Below are 18,339 nucleotides of genomic sequence, written 5' to 3'. Positions count from 1 at the left end.
GATTACATCTAATGAAAAAACTATCTTTTAGCTACCTTGGTTCCAAAATAAGTGAGGTCTCATTCATTAATCTTAAAGGCTTATTCTGGAACAACATAAAATAAAATTGCATAAAATTGCAACATGTTACAAAGGCATGTTGTAAAACATGACTATAAGCTATATCCACAAATACTTTTTTCTTTTACCTTATGTGAGAAAAGGGCAGATAGTGAAGCAGCTCCTGCATGTGCCCCTACCAGGATCCACTTGCCAACCCTGTCTGGGGCCAGTGCTCAAGTACAGAGCTATTTTTAGCACTCGAGGCTGTTGTGCTCCAAGGGAGCTATCCTTAGTGCTCATGGCCATGCTCTAATCAATCATGCCACTGGTTGTGGAAGAAGACAGAGAGAAGGGGGAGAAGGAGGTGGAGAGAAGCAGGTGGTCACTTCTCCTGTATGTCTTGACTGGGAATTGAACCTGGGACATCCATAAACTGGGCCAATGCTCTATCCACTGAGCCACTGGCCAGGGCCCACAAGTACTTAAGTAGAATAAAATGGGCAGAAATATTCTTTTTTTTATGTGTGACAGAAACAGAGTGAGAGACAGAGAGAAGGACAGGCGGGGACAAACAGACAGGAAGGGAGAGAGATGAGAAGCATCAATTCTTCATTGCAGCATCTTAGTTGTTCATTGATTGCTTTCTCATGTGTACCTTGACTGGGGGACTACAGCAGAGTGAGTGACCCCTTGCTTATGCCAGCAACCTTGGGCCCAAGCTGGCAACGTTGGGCTTTAAGCCAGCAACCTTTGGGCTGAAGCCAGCAACTATGGGGTCATGTCTGATCTCACGCTTAAACCAGTGACCCTGTGCTCAAGCTGGTGAGCCTACGCTCAACCCGGATAAACCCGTGCTCAAGCCAGCGACCTTGGGGTTTTGACCTGGGTCCTCTGTGTCCCAGTCTGATGTTCTATCCACTATGTCACTGCCTGGTCAGGCAAAAAATATTCTTGAATAAAATTAAACTACATGGATTCTCACATCCTAGTATTAACCAAGCCCAACCCTGCTTAACTTCTGACGTCAGATGAGATCGGACATGTTCAGGATGATATGGCTGTAGATTAATCTACATAGACACTCAAAGCCACATGCTTTGATGCAAATGAATAAAAGAGGTGAAAAGAACAGTCTTATTTCAAGTGCGTTCTTTGTCCTGGCTACAGGCCTTTTTTTTTCATTCTCACATTCCATCTACATCAGATTTACTGGGAGACCTTGTTGTATGTTTGGATTCTTGGTCCTCATCTCTACAATATTGAAATCTCTTGAGTTTTGGGTTTGGTGGAAGTACACAATTTTATGAAGTTCCCCAGCTGATTCTTATGTACTAAGGGTTGAGAACAACTGTTGTAGGATGAATATAATTGCTTTAATTCTAATTTATTACTCAAGAATATTTTTGTGGGCTCTGTAAATGTTAGCTAATACAGCTGTGTGTTCACTGACTCTGGAGTCCAGATTACTAGTGTTCAAATCCTGGCTCTTATCACTTACTAGCAATGTGACTTTGGGTAAATTATGCTTGTGCTTCAATTTTCTTATTGTAAAATAGGGTTGATAATAATGTGTTTATCTCGTAACGTTGTGAAATAGTTAATATGTCAAGCACTTAAGTGCATGATAAATGCAGTAAGAGTCTTTAAATTTTCTATTTACCTCAGCTTTACTGAGATATAATTTCAGTATCCCTTTTAAGTACAATTGAAGTATTTTTTGGTGTATTTACAGAGTTGTAATTATTACCACAATTTAATTGTGGAACATTCCCATCACTTCAAAAAGAAATCTCCCTTGCCCTGGCTGGTTGGCTCAGTGGTAGAGCATTGGCCTGACATTTGGATGTCCTGGATTTGATTCCTGACCAGAGCCCATAGGAGGAGCAACCATCTGCTTCTCCAACCCTCCCCCTTCCCCTTCTCTCTCTCTCTCTCTCACTCTCTCTTCCCCTCCTGCAGACAAGGCTGGATTGGCTTGAGTGCAGTGGCTTCTGGCGCTGATGCCTCTGCTAACTTAGGGGCTAAAAATAGCTCAGTTGCCAGCATGGCCCCAGATGGGTAGAGTATTGGCCCCAGACAGGGGTTGCTGCGTAGATCCTGGTCCGACTGCACGCTTGGGTCTATCTTTCTATCTCCCATCCTCTCCCTTAGAAAAGAAGAAGGAAAAAAAAAAAGAAAAAAAAGAAATCCCTTGCCTCTTTACAGTCACTCCCCATCCCCATTTCGAGTCAACCACTATCTACTTTCAGTCTCTGTAGATTTGCGTATTCTGAACATTCATATAAATAGATCATACAATATGTTTTCTTTAGTGTCTGGCTTTTTTCACTGGGCATAATACTTTTGAAGCTTATTCGTGATATAGCATATATCAATACCTGATTCCTTTTCATTGCCAAATTGTATTTTACTGTATGAATATACCACATTTCTTTATCCATTTACCACTGATGGTCATTTGGGTTGTTTCTATTTTTTGACTATTGTGAATAATGCTGCTGTGAACATTCACGTACAGATCTTTGTGTGGATATATATTTTTTCATTTCTCCAGAGTGAATACCTAGGAGTGGAATTGCTGGGTCATATAGTAATTCTGTGTTTAGCATTTTGAGAAATTATCAAACTTTTTATATTTCCATCAGCAATGTATGAGAGTTCCAATTTTTCACATCCTCTAAACATTTGATATTCTGTCTATTTTGTTGAGATAGCCATTCTAGTGGGTATGAAATGGTATCTTATAATTTTGATATGTAATTCCGTAATAACTAATGATATTGAGTATCTTTTCATATGCTTTTTGGCCATCATCTCCTAAATATCTGTTCAAATCTTATGCCCATAACGTTGTATGGGGGATATTTTTTCTTTTTTATTATTGAGTTGTAAGTTCTTCATATATTCTGGATATAAGCTTTATGAGTCTTGGGCTTAAAAATATTTTTTATTTATTGATTTTAGAGAGAGAGAGGAAAAGGAGGGAGGAAGAGAGATGTGAAATTGCTGTTTCACTTATTTGTGCATTCACTGATTGATTCTTGTATGTGCCCTGACTAGGGATCAAATCCTCAACCTTGGCGTATCGCGTCGATGCCCTAACCAGCTGAGGTACCCGGCCAGGGCTGAGTCTTAGGGAATTTTAACTGCTATCACCATCATATCATCATCATGAGCAGCAGCAGCAGCAGCAGCAGCTGCCTAGATAGAAGTCTAGGTAGTGTTTGACCAGAAGAAGATAGATTCTCATTATTCTCTCATTTTATTTGGGCCCAAATATTGGTTTGTGAGGGAGAAATTCTGCCCTTAAGTTTTAATCTGTTTTGTTTTCTGTCCTCTGCTTCATGAATGGCAGAATATTTGAATGCATTTGTTTTAGGTAGTAATTCTACTGTCATTCATTCATGTGCTGTCACTTTGGGTCATTTAAATTTTTTGTTTACCACTTTTTTACAAATGAATTGGTGGTTGAGAATATTGATGAGGGATTTGTAGGATATATTTGTTATTGGATCAGTAAATTGGCATTCATTTGGCATTCTGGAGATTGTGCACTGTTGTATATTTTTTTAAAGTTTTGTCTTATATTCCTCAAATCTGTCCTAGAATGTCTGCTTCTTGCTTCAGGGCTCTTATTTCAAACTAAGGTAGTCTTTAATCTTTGTATCCATACTTGCTTGCAGTATATTCTTTAAGTAACTGCTATGATTTGAATTTTTGTGCTCTCCCGAAATTCATTTATGATATCCTATTCTCATTCCCCAAGGTAATGGTATTAGAAGGTGGAGCCATAAGGAGGTGATTAGATCATGAAAGCAGAGCCCTTCTGATTGGGATTAGTACCCTTATAAAAGAGGTCCCAGATAGCTCCCTTACCCTGCTACCATATGATGACATAGCAAGAAGTCAGCAGTCCGCGATGTGGACAGGACCTTCACAAAACCTGACAATCCTGATCTTAGACTTCTAGCCTCCAGAACTGGGAGAAATAAATTACTTTTGTTTATAAGTCATCCAGTCTGTAGTATTATGTAATAAGTAACCCAAATGAGCTAAGACACTAGCCTTACTGCTAATGATACAAAATGCTACCTGCCAGTTTTTTAGGTTTATGGAAATAACACTGTTACTCTGTGCTTTTCAGTTTTTCAGACTCAGCCGTTTTCTGATGTGAACATTGATTTCTGATTGTTGAGGTGGTGGGAGATTGGTTTTAAACTCCTTTTGTGGGAAGAGTCACTCCTTCTTACATATCCTGTGTAGTAGTATTAAACACCTCCCAAGAAATAGTAGCTCAAGGGGTATCACTATTTATTCATTTCATTATCAGTGTTATAGTATTATCTTTTAATTGTACTATAGTTTGCAGGTTGAGTTGCTGTTGAATCTAGTAATAGCTCTTAAAATTCTATTTTTGATAACATCACATGTCATCATATTTTAAGTCTAAATATTTTTTAAAATTCATTGAGAGGAGGGATGGCAGATAGATAAAGACTCCACATGCGCCCCAACTGCGTCCACCCAGCAAGCCCACTAGGGGGCGATACCTTGCCCATCTGGGGTGTTGCTCCATTGTAACCAAAGCCAGAGTTATCCAAGCATCTGTGACGGAAGCCATGGAGCCATCCTCAGGCCTGGGTCCAACTTGCTCCAATCGAGTCGTGGTTGCAGGAGATGGGTGGGGGAAGAGAGAGACGGGGAGAGAGAGAAAGAGAAGTGAGAGGAGGAGGGGTAGAGAAGCAGATAGGTGCTTCTCCTGTGTGCCCTGACCCAGAATCGAACCCGGGACATCCACATAATGGGCTGACGCTCTACCACTGAGGCACCTGGCCAGGGCCAAGTCTAAACATCTTTGAAATCTACTTTAAATGGGGCCTTCATATCATAACTGCCTAAAATTTGATAGGTTTTGAAATTAATGTCTGGGTTGATATCACTGAAATCATGAGAATAGTATTTATGTTAAAATAATAAATTTATTTCCTTTTTTTCTCTGTGTGTCTTTGCAGTAACTTGTTCATATTTAAGAGCTGTCAAATGCTCTTTTAGCATTTTGTTATGTTAGTAGTATTTGTATTTACACCTTTGGCAGAAAGCCATTCAAATTTAGAGGTAAGCTGCACATGTTTCTTCTTTTATATAACACTGTCTACCTTGTCTTTAGAAGCTAAAGAGATGGCATCTATGAGCTTTTAGAATCTAGTTGCCTGAGGATAAACTGGGTTTGACTTCATTAGTGTACAAATGATAGGTTTGTGTAGAGTTATTATAACATTAATCAATTTGATGGATTAGAAATATGACAGCATTGAAGCAGCATTATAATATTAGTGCCTATTATTCTACAAATTATGTCTTCACCTACATTTGTATGCCAAAGGAGTCATGTTGTACATTAAGAATGCACAACCTAAAAACCAATAACAACAATACAGGGCATGGCCTTTCTCTTGTCCTCTTAGGTTAGCTTATCAAGAGATGGACTTTGGAATTCGACTTGTTTATTAGGTCATGGCACTTTCATACTCGGACATACCCTGAGTTGAGTGGAGTTCATAGATCATCTGCTACCCTACTGACTTATCATCCAACCTGATACTTGAGAGAATACTGCTGATAAAATATAGAATCTTTAAGAGATCTAGAGATAAGTATATCCCTGGAATTTATTGACTGGTAGTAATTTCTCTTAAAATGGGTTAGTAGTGAAGAATATTGATTTCTTTGTTATTGTATTGGTTGATAAAGCTTAAAAATAGTAGGTACCTTAAAGATAATTAAATGAGAAGGAAACGTAATTTTTTTGACTGTGGGTGTTGCTTTACTATGTATGTATTTCAAGCACTAGTATATATGCATTATTAAGTTTATTTTATGGATTTCTAAAGTCCAAGGATATAGATCCCCTCTCTCTCTTTTTTAAAACTTTGTTCTCCACACTGGCGGGTAGTGCAGTGGACAGCATGTCAGCCTGAGTGCTGAGGTTGCTGGTTCCATCCCAGGATCACTGGCTCAATCCCAAGGGCTCCCGTTCGACCCCCGTGGTGGCCTGAGCCCTGGTCAAGGCACATGTGAGAGGCAATCAGTGGTACAACTAAAAGTAGGAGCAGATTGATGTTTTCTCTCTCTTTCTCTCTCCCTCTCTCTCTCCTTCTCTCTCTCCCTGCCACTCTCTCTCTTCCTCTCGCTCTCTCAAAAAAACAAAAAACAGCCTGACCAGGAGGTGGTCCAGTGGATAGAATGTTGGCCTGGGAAGCAGTGGACCCAGGTTTGAATCCTTGAAGTTGCTTCCTTGAGCACGGGATTGCTGGCTTGAGTGTTGAATCATAGACATGACCCCATGGTCACTGGATTGAGCCCAGAGGTCGCTGGCTTAATCAAGGGGTCACTGGCTTGGCTGGAGCCCTGCGGGCAAGGCACATATGAGAAAGCAATGAACAACTAAGGTGCCACAACTATGAGTTGATGCTTCTCATCTCTCTCCCTTCTTGTCTGTCTGTCCCTGTCTGTCCCCCTCTCTCTCCCTTGCTAAAAAAAAGCAAACAAACAAAAACAAGAAACCACTTTGTAACCCTCTTCACGAAGATGGCGCCGAAAGCGAAGAAGGAAGCCCCAGCCTCTCCCAAAGCTGAAGCCAAAGCAAAGGCTTTGAAGGCAAAGAAAGCAGTACTGAAAAGAGTCCAAAGCCACAAAAAAAAGAAGATCCGCACGTCACCCACCTTCCGATGGCCAAAGACACTGCGGCTCCGAAGACAGCCTAAATACCCTTGGAAGAGTGCCCCCAGGAGAAACAAGCTTGACCACTCTGCCATCATCAAGTTGCCCCTGACGACTGACTGAGTCAGCCGTGAAGAAGATAGAAGACAACAATACACTTGTGTTCATTGTGGATGTCAAGGCCAACAAACACCAGATCAAACAGACTGTGAAGAAGCTCTATGACAGCGGTTCTCAACCTGTGGGTCGCGACCCCGGTGGGGTCGCCTAAAGCCATCGGAAAATACATAATGCATATCAGGTATTTACATTCCAAATCATAACTGTAGCAAAATTACAGTTATGAAGTAGCCACCAAAATTATTTTTTGGTTTGGGGTCACCGCAACATGAGGAACTGTATTGCGGGGTCACGGCATTAGAAAGGTTGAGAACCACTGCTCTATGACATTGATGTGGCCAAGATCAACACCCTGATCAGGCCTGATGGAGAGAAGAAGGCATATGTTCAACTGGCTCCTGACTATGTTGCTTTGGATGTTGCCAACAAAATTGGGATCATCTAAACTGAGTCTATGGATAAAGAAGATGTGGCACATATACACTATGGAATACTACTCAGCCATAAGAAATGATGACATTGGATCATTTACAGCAAAATGGTGGGATCTTGATAACATTATACAAAGTGAAATAGGTAAATCAGAAAAAAACAGGAACTGCATTATTCCATACGTAGGTGGGACATAAAAGTGAAACTAAGAGACATTGATAAGAGTGTGGTGGTTACTGGGGGAGGGGGGAAAGGGAGAGGGAAAGGGGGAGGGGAAGGGGCACAAAGAAAACTAGATAGAAGGTGACAGAGGACAATCTGACTTTGGGTGATGGGTATGCAACATAATTGAAAGACAAGATAACCTGGACTTGTTGATCTTTGAATATATGTATCCTGATTTATTGATGTCGCTCCATTAAAAAAATAAAATTATAATAATAAAAAAATAAACTGAGTCTAGCTGGCTAATTCTAAATATAAAGATTTTACACTTAAAAAAAAAGAAAGAAACCACTTTGTTCTCTAACAAATTACTGTTAGGAATAGGGGAAGTTTCTTTGAAAAATTTAAAAACACTCGTTTGGATGAAAAAATGCCTGTGTTCCACTGAAGAATGAAACCTTAAGAGGCATTTCCTTTGCTCCTGGTGAAAGAGACATTAGATATCATTCTGCCTGGGCAAAATTGGAAAGTTAGGTAAAGTAGGTAAAAAGATTTTAATAACTAATTAATATTGATAAAACTGTTATGCAGTGCTTTGATATTTGCCTTATTTCTAGATGTTTTTTATATTTATAAATTAGGAATATATTTCTTTTTTGTAAAAACAATAAAAACTTTCATGGGTCTTTTGCTAGGGATTAAGAAGTCATTCTAATTTTATTTTTTATATTTTAAAGATTTTATTTATTGATTTTAGAAGGAGGAGGGAGAGAGAGAGAGAGAGAGAGAGAGAGAGAGAGATAGCGATAGCGATAGGAGGAGGAGCTCAGGAAACATCAACTTTTGGCTGCTTCTTGTATGTGCCTTGACTGGGCAAGCCCAGGGTTTTGAAGTGACGACCTTAGCATTACAGGTCGATGCCCCATCCACTGTACCGCCACAGGTCAGGCGAAGTCATTCTCATTTTAAAGAATGAATTAATGTATGTCACTCGGTATCCTGGAGTAAGTTATTGGTGTGAAAATGATATTTGTTTCTTATTGTGAAATTATAAATTTCTGAAAGGTGGGTAGTTTTACTTTGGAACTCTTATAGTATAGACATTAGCTTTAAGTGATACTTAGACCAAATAATTTAAATCTTGCTTAATTTGAATTTCATATTTTGGCATATGTTATTATATATCCCATATTCACTTTGGAGCAATTGAGAAGCCATCTTTAATAATCTCAGTACTACAGGAGTTTTTCACATTCTCAGAACTTACTGGTTGCTAAGGGAGATAAGATATTGACATAATAATAGAATACTGTAGAAAGTAATATATGATCTAAGACAAGTACAAACTACTATGAACAGTATAGATAAAGGAGAAATTATCTTTGTTTAGTTACAAAAGACTTATTTAAAAAAATTTTTAAATCATTTTAGATAGGGGGGAGAGAGAGAGAGAGAGAGACACACACACACACACACACACACACACACACACACACACACACACACACGGGGAGAAAGACGGGGGAGGAGCAGGAAGCATCAACTCCCACATGTGCCTTGACTGGGCAAGCCCGAGTTTTCCAAACAGTGACCTCAGCGTTCCAGGTTGGTGCTTTATCTACTGTGCCACCACAGGTCAGGCACAAAGGATTTCTTGATGGAGGTAGTATTTTAACTTGGCTTTTTGAGAAAGGTATAGGATTTAAGTTTGTGCTGCTGAAGGAGTTCATAACAGTTTTGGACAGAGGAGAACAATTTGAGCAAAGTCACAAATTTGAAAAAGTATGAAATGTATGGGGGAAATTTGAAGGATTCCTATAGGATATGAGAGTCCTGTTTTTAGGGAGATTAGGTAGGCAGAAATCACTCCTTCCCATTAATTTGTGTTTTTTCCAAGCTTTTTCTGTGGTCAAAAAAGGATTTCACTAGAATAGAAGAGGATTCTTCTTTGTTAAAGGCTACGTGAATGGCTGGATTCCTTGCTACAATTTCAAAAATGTAGTTATTTAACTGGAACAACAGTATCTAATGAAAACTATATATTTGTTATGAAATATAGAAATTTCCAGTGTTAGGGGGTCAGTGTGTAGGTGAGTTTATAGAATTAAATCCTGCCAACTATTTTAGGCAGCTGTTTAATATTTCTATAGTTGTGTTATTGGTTGTAGTATTGAAGTTCTATTGGTCAAGTTTTGAAACTTTCTTTGCAGTATGTTGTGTAGTTTCCTTATTTTCCCTGCTGCATTCTTAGCTTAAATGGTACAGAATGATAATAATAATGATAGTAATACTAATAAAAGGAAATGTTTATTCAGCCAAATTTGATTGCCTATTGGGTGCTAGGTTCTAGGAATGACGTGGTAACAAAAAATCAGAAATAAACACTGGATATTTATGTTGTTTTTATGTTCTACTGGGGGAGATAAACAAATAGTCCTCACTCGATGTAAAAATGTTGACTGATAAGTGGTACAACAGAATGTGTGTGTTATGAAGCTTGTAAAGAGAGTGTTTGAACTATTTACAGAGAGCTCAGAGAAGGCTTTCCTGAGGACAGGCCTGGCTGTAGGGTCCAGTGCAAAGTGAAAATGAGGTTATTTGGAAGCGACCCAAGTGCCCATTAGAGATAAGTGGATAAAAAAGCTGTGGTACATTTTTACAGTGCAATACTGTGCATTCATAAAAAAGAAAATCTTACTTTTTGTGACAGCATGGATGGACCTGGAAAACATTGTGTTAAGTGAAATAAGCCAGTTAGAGAAAGACAAGTACCATATGATTTCACTCATATGTGCAATCTAATAATGAGCAAAATAAACTAACAAGCAAAATAGAGGCAGACTCATAGAGAGCCTGCTGACAGCTGTTGGTGGGGCTGGGTGATGGGAGTGAAGGGATGAGCAAAAAAGGACAAAAAAAGGAGAAAAAACTCTTGGACATGGACAACTGTGTGGTAATTGCCCTAGAGGTAGGGGAAGTGGAGGGGGTATAGAGGGGTAAATGCTGATGAAGACTTGACTTGGCAGGGCATGAAATATGGTGTGTAGAGATCTATTGTAGAATTGGGCACCTAAAACCTGTATAATTTTGTTAACCATTGTCATCCCAATAAATTCAATTAAAAAAACAACAACAATGAAGAAACAAAATTCGAGAAGCCCCTTGTTCAAAAGAATTTCAGGACTGAGATAGCAGAACATTGAACCAAGGGTGGAGCCTTGCTAAGTGCAGGCCTTGTGCAGCTACCCAGGTTGCATGTCCCTGAAATTGAACCAACTCGAGGAAGTGATGTTTGAGTGGAGATGTAAGGACAGAGCAGGATGGCAGATTGCTCCGGGGTAGAAGAAACAGCCCGAATGAACCTCTAGACCAGGAGGGAACATGGTGCTATCAGGAACCAGATGAAGGCCAAGGTGACTGGAGTACAGAGTGGGTGGAGTTGAGGTATGATGAGGCTTAAGAGGTAGAGAGGTAATATATAAGGCCAAGTTGCTGATTGTGATCTTTATTCCAAGAGCCACACAAACTATTGATATATGTGAAGCATAAAGTATACTTTTGATGTGCTAGTAATATCAGTAACTTGGCCACTTGACAGCATTAGACAATGGTCTCTGAGTCCCCATTTCCTACTAGCCTTCTTTTTAGAAACTTTTAGATGCATCTTTTGTATTTATTCTAAGGCTGACCCTTCCCTAAGGCAAGTTTAAAAAGGATTTCATTTCAGGGAGTGCTTTTGATGGTAGAAATTGGAAATAGGATGAGTGAGTTATGAAGTTTTATTCACTATTGAGTTATTCATTGTTTAAAACATTTTAGGTCAACTGATGTAAAACTCATAAGATGAAAATGTTTTATTACTGTTTTTAAAATGGTTTTTCTTCTTAAATACTACAGATTTTTAAGGTCTTTTGTAAGCACTAAAATTTTAAATTCTTAATCTCTCTCCTGTATATGCTCAAAAGGGGTATTGACTTGCCTATCCTTGGGAAAGACAAGTGGGGAAGAAGTTGTATTTTTGGACGTTGTCTTTCACAAAATGACATTCTCAATAAAAAGGCTTTAATTAGTATTACCCAAACCAAGAAATAGGCTTTGTACTTTGTTATGTGTGGATAATAATGTTCATGATTCATGGATTTACTTATAACATCAGTTATAGGGCTCATTTCCTAGGTAGAAACCTGCATGGTTGTAGATCCACACAATTTAGGATTTTCACTTTAGGCACACTATCAAATATCACGCTAGCCATTTGTTGTCCCATGTCACGCTTACCGTGTAATTATTTGAGCTGATTAATGTAGGCAACACATTTAAATCAGTGATATTTGTGTCCTCTGCGCTGCTAACTGGTGAGATAGGCAGCTGGTCATTCCCTGCCTCCTTTACCGGTTCTTGCCTCCTGGTCTATGAATGCACTGGAATTCCAGGCTGTTAAAATAACATGATTATATAGGTTTCTACCAGCCTTCTTGTCTTCTTTTTTTAAATGGTAGGTTCTATTTGTGAAGATAACATCAGATATTTTGGCAGTTACTTTCTGAGAATTTATTTTCAATAATAATTTCTGAGTTGGAAGATAGTTTGCGTCCTGGATCAACAAAAGCATACCATGTTCAACCTCGTTTTCAGCTTTAGTTTTTTAATAACAGAGGTTTTAGTATTTGTAGGCAACTTCTTTATTCTTATTTGTAGTCAGGTAATATGTTGAAAGATTTCTTTTACTTTCCAAATGTCTGTTGTAATAGATCTGGAGAATCCATAGGGGTGTTGATAAATTAACTTTTAACTGGAATTACTGAACACTTAAATTATTGTTTATATGAGAACTCTTAATATTGCAGAGTGTGAAGTAGTTTCAGATTTATCAAAGAACACTTAAATTATATTCAGCATGTATTTAATGCTAAGATTATGTTATTCCATTGCTTTAAAAAGTTTTAACCTATCTCTAGTATGTGTACAAAACAGCTCACCAGCTGTTAAAATTATAATATTTAATTAGAACATCCCATTACTTTAACATAGTTGGTAATATTAAGTTCAGTAAAATTTTGATTAGTCAGAATATTTAGGGACTGGAGTGGTAGGTTTAACCAAAATACCTTTGTCTTTTGTTCTACACACAATTAATGAACACTAGTTATATGCTCAACATGGTATAGTGTAGCCCACACAGGATGCAAACAATGTATTAGTGTTCTCAGGAACTTATTTGCAATATCTTTGAAATTTTTGTAAATTTTATTTCTATGCTTTATTGCTTTAATATTATTAATATAATTGCATCTTTGTTGATGGTAGAGTCTTATAATAAGCCTCATTGTATTGTTTCTCATACAGATGTAAACAGTATAGGAGTGCTGACCATACAGTTTATCCTTAAAGGTTATTTTTGAGTAATTTGCTGATATCAGCTTGTTTTTGTTTTCCTGACTTTTATAAAACTGTGTTACACAGGTTAATTGGGTTCTTACTGAAATTTTACTTTGTTAAAAGTTTACAGTAACAATAAATATTTAGTTTAAATGCCTTTTTGGTATGTGAGTCGAAACTCAGTAGTCTTTACATATATGTATAATATTGTGGTAGTAGCATACAAAACTATGTATGGTTCACTATTTGCTTGATGATTTTGTGGTGTATTACCCTTCAGTATGAGTTTAATTTTCTGTAGCCCAAACCAAACCAAAGCAAAAATAGTTTTTATAGTGTAAAATACTACTAGTATATTTTCCTTTTCATTTTAGTATAAATAAAAGCAAATTAAGGAGTCCCCTTATTCCTGGGACTGTTTTAATGAATTTTAAATGATCATTCATAATGCTTCACATATACAAATTTCTTTAAAAATTTAGCTAGAGTTATATATTCAAAAAGTTTGTTGCTATGTCACAGAAACTTGATTAAACACAATAAGAAAATACTAATTATTCCCAAATTTCATATATTAATTTACCTATTTTCTGAGAGTAAACTTACTATGTTAGAATTGGTGATTCTGGTGTTTTATGGCTTTTACAAAGAAAATTCAACAAATGATGTCCTGTATATTCTATCAGGGGAGACATTGCTTCTTAGGGTACAGTTGATTAGATGAAATTTAAATCTAGTGCTTTTTCCAAGCATTGATAGGTTGCTAATACTTTGTTGTTAGCTAGAATTTTCTCTAGATAGGCTAAGAGTCAAGGTCAAGCCTGGCTTTTGGCCTGAAATTAGCTTTACCAGCTTTATTTGATATTGTAAGTACTTACTCCTTCATTATGCTACTCTCCTTTGATTTTGTGGGGTAGTGATGGTGGAATCGAGGCAATGAAATGTTCTAGAATGCAACAGAATTCCTCTGTTTAAATATTACCAGCTTATAAGGCAACATGCACAGCATTATACAAATATATTTGATTTTTTATGCTATGTTGTCTGTTTGAAAATTTATGTACTTTGTTAAATATTTACAGTAAAATATTATAAATATTGTTTTACTATTTCATAGTGAATCAAAATCCAGTGTCTTTTTTATATGTATGAGTAACATTTGGATATGTCTGTTTGAAAGAGGCTGAAAAAAACCACAGCGTAGAGGCTGTTTTATTTTTTCAGTTCTCACTTTTGATTGGGCAAGATGTCTTCCACCTCCTTGCCATAAAAAAAAAATTACCACGAAAAAACAAAATAAACATGCATTTGAAACATTATCTTAAGGTAGTGTGATTAGTTGCCATGGTTAAGGTAACCTTGGCAATTGACTTAAAATGCTAGGCCAATGTATGTGCTTATTTGTTTGGTGGCTTATTCATGTTTTTGCTCTGTTTGCCTAATTATCATTGCCTTGTTTCCGTAGCTGCAGAACCTTGGCCTGAAAATGCTACATTATATCAGCAACTGAAAGGTAGGAACTTGTTCACAATTAAAAATGGATTTGAATCAAATATATTTATTACAAAAAAAGTTCTCTCAATAATATAATTTACTGCAAGGTGAACGTAAAGCATAAAGAAAGGGGATTCCTTGTATAATTTGTCTAGATTTTGCCTAAACTTGTATCTGCCAGTGTAAACCAACTATTCACGGCCTATAAGGTTCTTAGTTTATTATTGACTCATTATATTGGCTGCTGTAGGCAGTGTAAAATGATGTGGTTGCAGGAGCAGTTGGCAGATTTACTGCACCAATAGCTGACGCAGCAGATTTTTGAAGTCCTGTGGTAAAGTGGGCTCTCAGTAAAAAGGAACTGTTAAAATGTATAGGCTAGGATGGTTCAGGCTCCCTTTAGCAGCTCTTCATATATCATCAGATCACATTATGGACCCCATTTGGGGCTTAGCAGCCTGCTACAGTTGTCAGAAGACTGCAAAGTAATGAAGACTAATAGGCAGCAGCCCTAGTCTTCTAAGCATGGAATTTTTATTGCAGCGAACTTGTCATCTTTCTTTTGTGTGACAGACCTAGACACACTGTGCAATATTAACTGCAAGCTGCTTTTATATGATTTTAAATGGCTTTACTTTTAACTAGAGAGGTTTGAATAGATACAAGTAGTACTTAATTCTAAAATATACTTAATTTTAATGAAGAGGGTTATATCTTGAAAAGTTGAAAAATGAATTTGTTTTTAAATGAGGGGTTTTGATTACATATTGCTGATAAAATGTGATAAATGATCAGTTGTAGAAAAAAGTCTTGTTTTATCATATTTACATATGATAATATAATCAAAATTATAATTACACAATAACATTGATATAGAACTTCATAATTATGTTAGTGAAAGGCTGTATCTTTTCTTTTTAAAAATATGGATAGGTTTTAAAAATATAAGTGTATTATACTTGTTTAGCAATCACACTTCTGACTCAAACCTTCTATTGTGTTTCCACAGGGGAACAAATTTTGCTTTCTGACAATGCAGCTTCTCTTGCTGTGCAGGTAAATAGATAAATGTAATATTTTTTTACGTTGGGTTGCAGTTTTTCCCCTCAGGCAATCTGATGTGGTCTATTTAGGATTTTTCTGTGTAATTTACAATTATCAATATAGCATGTTTCTGTGAAGGATATAACATAAACATAAAAATCTTCATTATTCATTCTCTTTATAATCACTTCTGTTTCTTAGTAGTTTTGCTTTTGGCTAGATATGATGGTATTGATTTTTGGGGGGCAATATGTTCATTTACAGACACAAAATTATTTTCTAACTTATTTGTAAAGATTTATTCATCGCATATTTTCCCATTTTATTAATTCTAACATTAATCCATTTGATAATCTTGAAGTAGACATTCTTTAGACATTTTTTTATACTTACTGATTACATTAGTGTCTATTATCCCCAAACCACTTATTGCATTCAATAGCTCTCTAAGTTTTTACACAGTTATGTAATCCAACAAAGATTAGTGGCCCTGTAAACTTTTTTATTTATTCATTTGAGGGAGAGAGAGAGAAAGTGATAGAGAGAGAGAGAGAAGCAGGCAGTGGGAGGATCAGGAAGCATCAACTCCCATATGTGCCTTGACCGGCAAGCCCAGGGTTTTGAACTGGCGCTCTCAGCTTTCCAAGTTGACACTTGATCCACTGTTCTACCACAGGTCAGGCAGTGGCCCTGTAAACTTTAAACTGCACTATAGGAAAAATAGGATACTTGGGAATTGTTTGCTTTAAAAAAATGGGAAGGAATGTCATAGAATTTATGTATGTCATAGAATTACAATTTTTCAAACATTTTGCATACTTAGCTGCTGTTATTAGTTAGCTTACATAGTTTGATTCAAAACAAGGATTTATTTTTCTGTCCAGCATCTAAAAGATAAGTTAAAAAAGAAAACTAAAATGTGATATTTATTAGAGTTGAGATTGCAAGCATCTTGAGGACAGAAAGGGAAGGAAAGGAACTGAACTTGTGCTGTGTTCTAGGCACCTCATTATATTTTTTTATTCAACTTGATATCCTCTGGGCTTAATAAGTATGTCTGATCACAGTATGTTATTCAGTCCATTCATGTTTTGTTTAAGGTAGGGGAAGTAGATGGAAAGAAGTATGTTGGACAATAATTTATTTGTATGAGTCTGAGTTATTTTTAAGTTTCTTTCTTTAGAAAATTTATATCTTTTTATGAAGAATATAAATTATGTTTATTTATGGATATACCTTTATTTTACTTTTTAGGCACTAGTATTATAACTAGCATATTTTCTTATGTTAACTTTTGAGAAGCAGAAATTTTAGTTGGTTACAGGCAATAAGTATGGATTTTATACTGCTATTTTTAAATTTACATTTTTTAAAAATTGTTTATTTTTTGTGAGGGAGATGGAACTTAAGTTTGGCTTTCAAATACTAATAACATAGTGCCTAGACTATAGAATATACTTAGTAAATGTTGAATGAATGTTTTATAAGTGTGGTAAAAGTAATCTTGCCTGATAATTGATAATTGATAGCTCCAATAAATTATATACTGTGTATAAAATAGTATTTTCAATCTTTATAGCTTTGAAAAGATGGTTCAGGGCATATTAAATATTTTAGTTGAAGCATTAATACTTAACCCTTTTTTAATTGCCGTTTCTGGGGTAACTCAGGAACTGATGAAATATATTCCAGTGCACACATATAAATAAAAGCATACCTGGACTATTCTGCATACAGTTTCAGGAAGTTTGCTGATCTCTATGCGAAAGCTGTCAGGGAATATCCTATGTAGAGCCCTTTAAACTAAGGAATGGTATAGTATAGAAAGCACTGAAGTAATTTTGGGTAGGAATAGATCAATGCTTTTTAATCAAGAGAGATTTCTACCCCACAAAGGACATTTCAGCATGTTTGGACTTTTTTTGATTGTCATAGCTGTTGGAGGGAGGTGCTATTGCTGTCTGTTGGGTAGATGCCAGGGATGCTGTTAAACATCTTCTGATGCACAGGAAGTCTCCCACAATAAAGAATTATCCAGCCCCAAATGTAAATAATGTCAGTGTTGAGAAACCCTGGAATAATTGGTTTAACTAGTTTCTGTTACAAACTAAAATATTACTATAGTACCATTAAAAAAATTAATGCTTTAAGTACTCTGTGGAAGGGAAAAAGAAATGTTAGCATGTACTTTATTTAGCAGCTCTGTTTTTATGGTTCCTGTTAATTTCTTTCTCACCATGGCTTCTCAAATCACAGTTGCAATTAAAAATAAAACCAGAAAAAAAAGAACCTTTTAAATGCAGAATTTTACATATCCATTTTTAATTTTTTTGTTAGCCTACATATGTCACTTAGATGATAAATTAACCAACATATATTAAAAATTCTTGGTTTTCCTCAATATTCTTTGGCTTGACAGCTGATAGTAGCCATGACTATAAATATGACTTTTCCAGATATCTGATGTAAACTTTATGGAGTAATTTTCATCAATATATAGTGGACCAGTATCCGTTTAGAAGAATCAGTTAAATGTATAAAATTGATCAAAACAATGTGACAGGTATCCATAAACTGGATATTTTCTGGAAGATAGCAGCTATCAAACATCAGGTATTTTAATATTCTGCTAGTTGAACCATCAGGACATTTAAATTTTACTTACCACATAGACTTGTCATTTATTATACCCCTGAAACGAAGTGGTGAGGGCTTTTCTGATTAAAGGAACCTTTATGATTTACATTTAACAGAAAATAAATCTTTTTCTCATGGCAGTTACTTCCTTTTGGATTTGCTTTTCTTTCTCATTCACAAAGTATTACCTCAAGTGTTTGCCTGGTCGTAAAATAATCTTGTGTGCTGAATATAGTGAAGTATCAGGGTAGAGTGTCTCTCGTTTTCATGATATATGTATGTATATGTGTGTGTATAGATATATAT

At 36.4% G+C, this 18,339-nt stretch overlaps 1 protein-coding gene and 1 pseudogene across 1 annotated transcript in view; both read left to right on the top strand.

Moving 5' to 3' along the window:
- MTX2 (metaxin 2) overlaps positions 1–18,339 on the top strand; it is a 65,510-nt gene that overhangs the window by 13,764 nt on the left and 33,407 nt on the right. Inside the window, exons 2-3 of the mRNA XM_066279386.1 lie at positions 14,324–14,371; positions 15,362–15,408. Coding sequence (XP_066135483.1) covers positions 14,324–14,371; positions 15,362–15,408 — 95 coding nt within the window. The remainder of the gene's footprint in view (positions 1–14,323; positions 14,372–15,361; positions 15,409–18,339) is intronic.
- Positions 6,593–7,306, top strand: LOC136338028 (large ribosomal subunit protein uL23-like; annotated as a pseudogene).

This window comes from Saccopteryx bilineata, chromosome 5, assembly GCF_036850765.1.
Source record: "Saccopteryx bilineata isolate mSacBil1 chromosome 5, mSacBil1_pri_phased_curated, whole genome shotgun sequence".
NCBI lineage: Eukaryota > Metazoa > Chordata > Mammalia > Chiroptera > Emballonuridae > Saccopteryx > Saccopteryx bilineata.
Note: the sequence above shows the minus strand (reverse complement) of the source record. Positions and strands in the feature narration are given on the sequence as shown.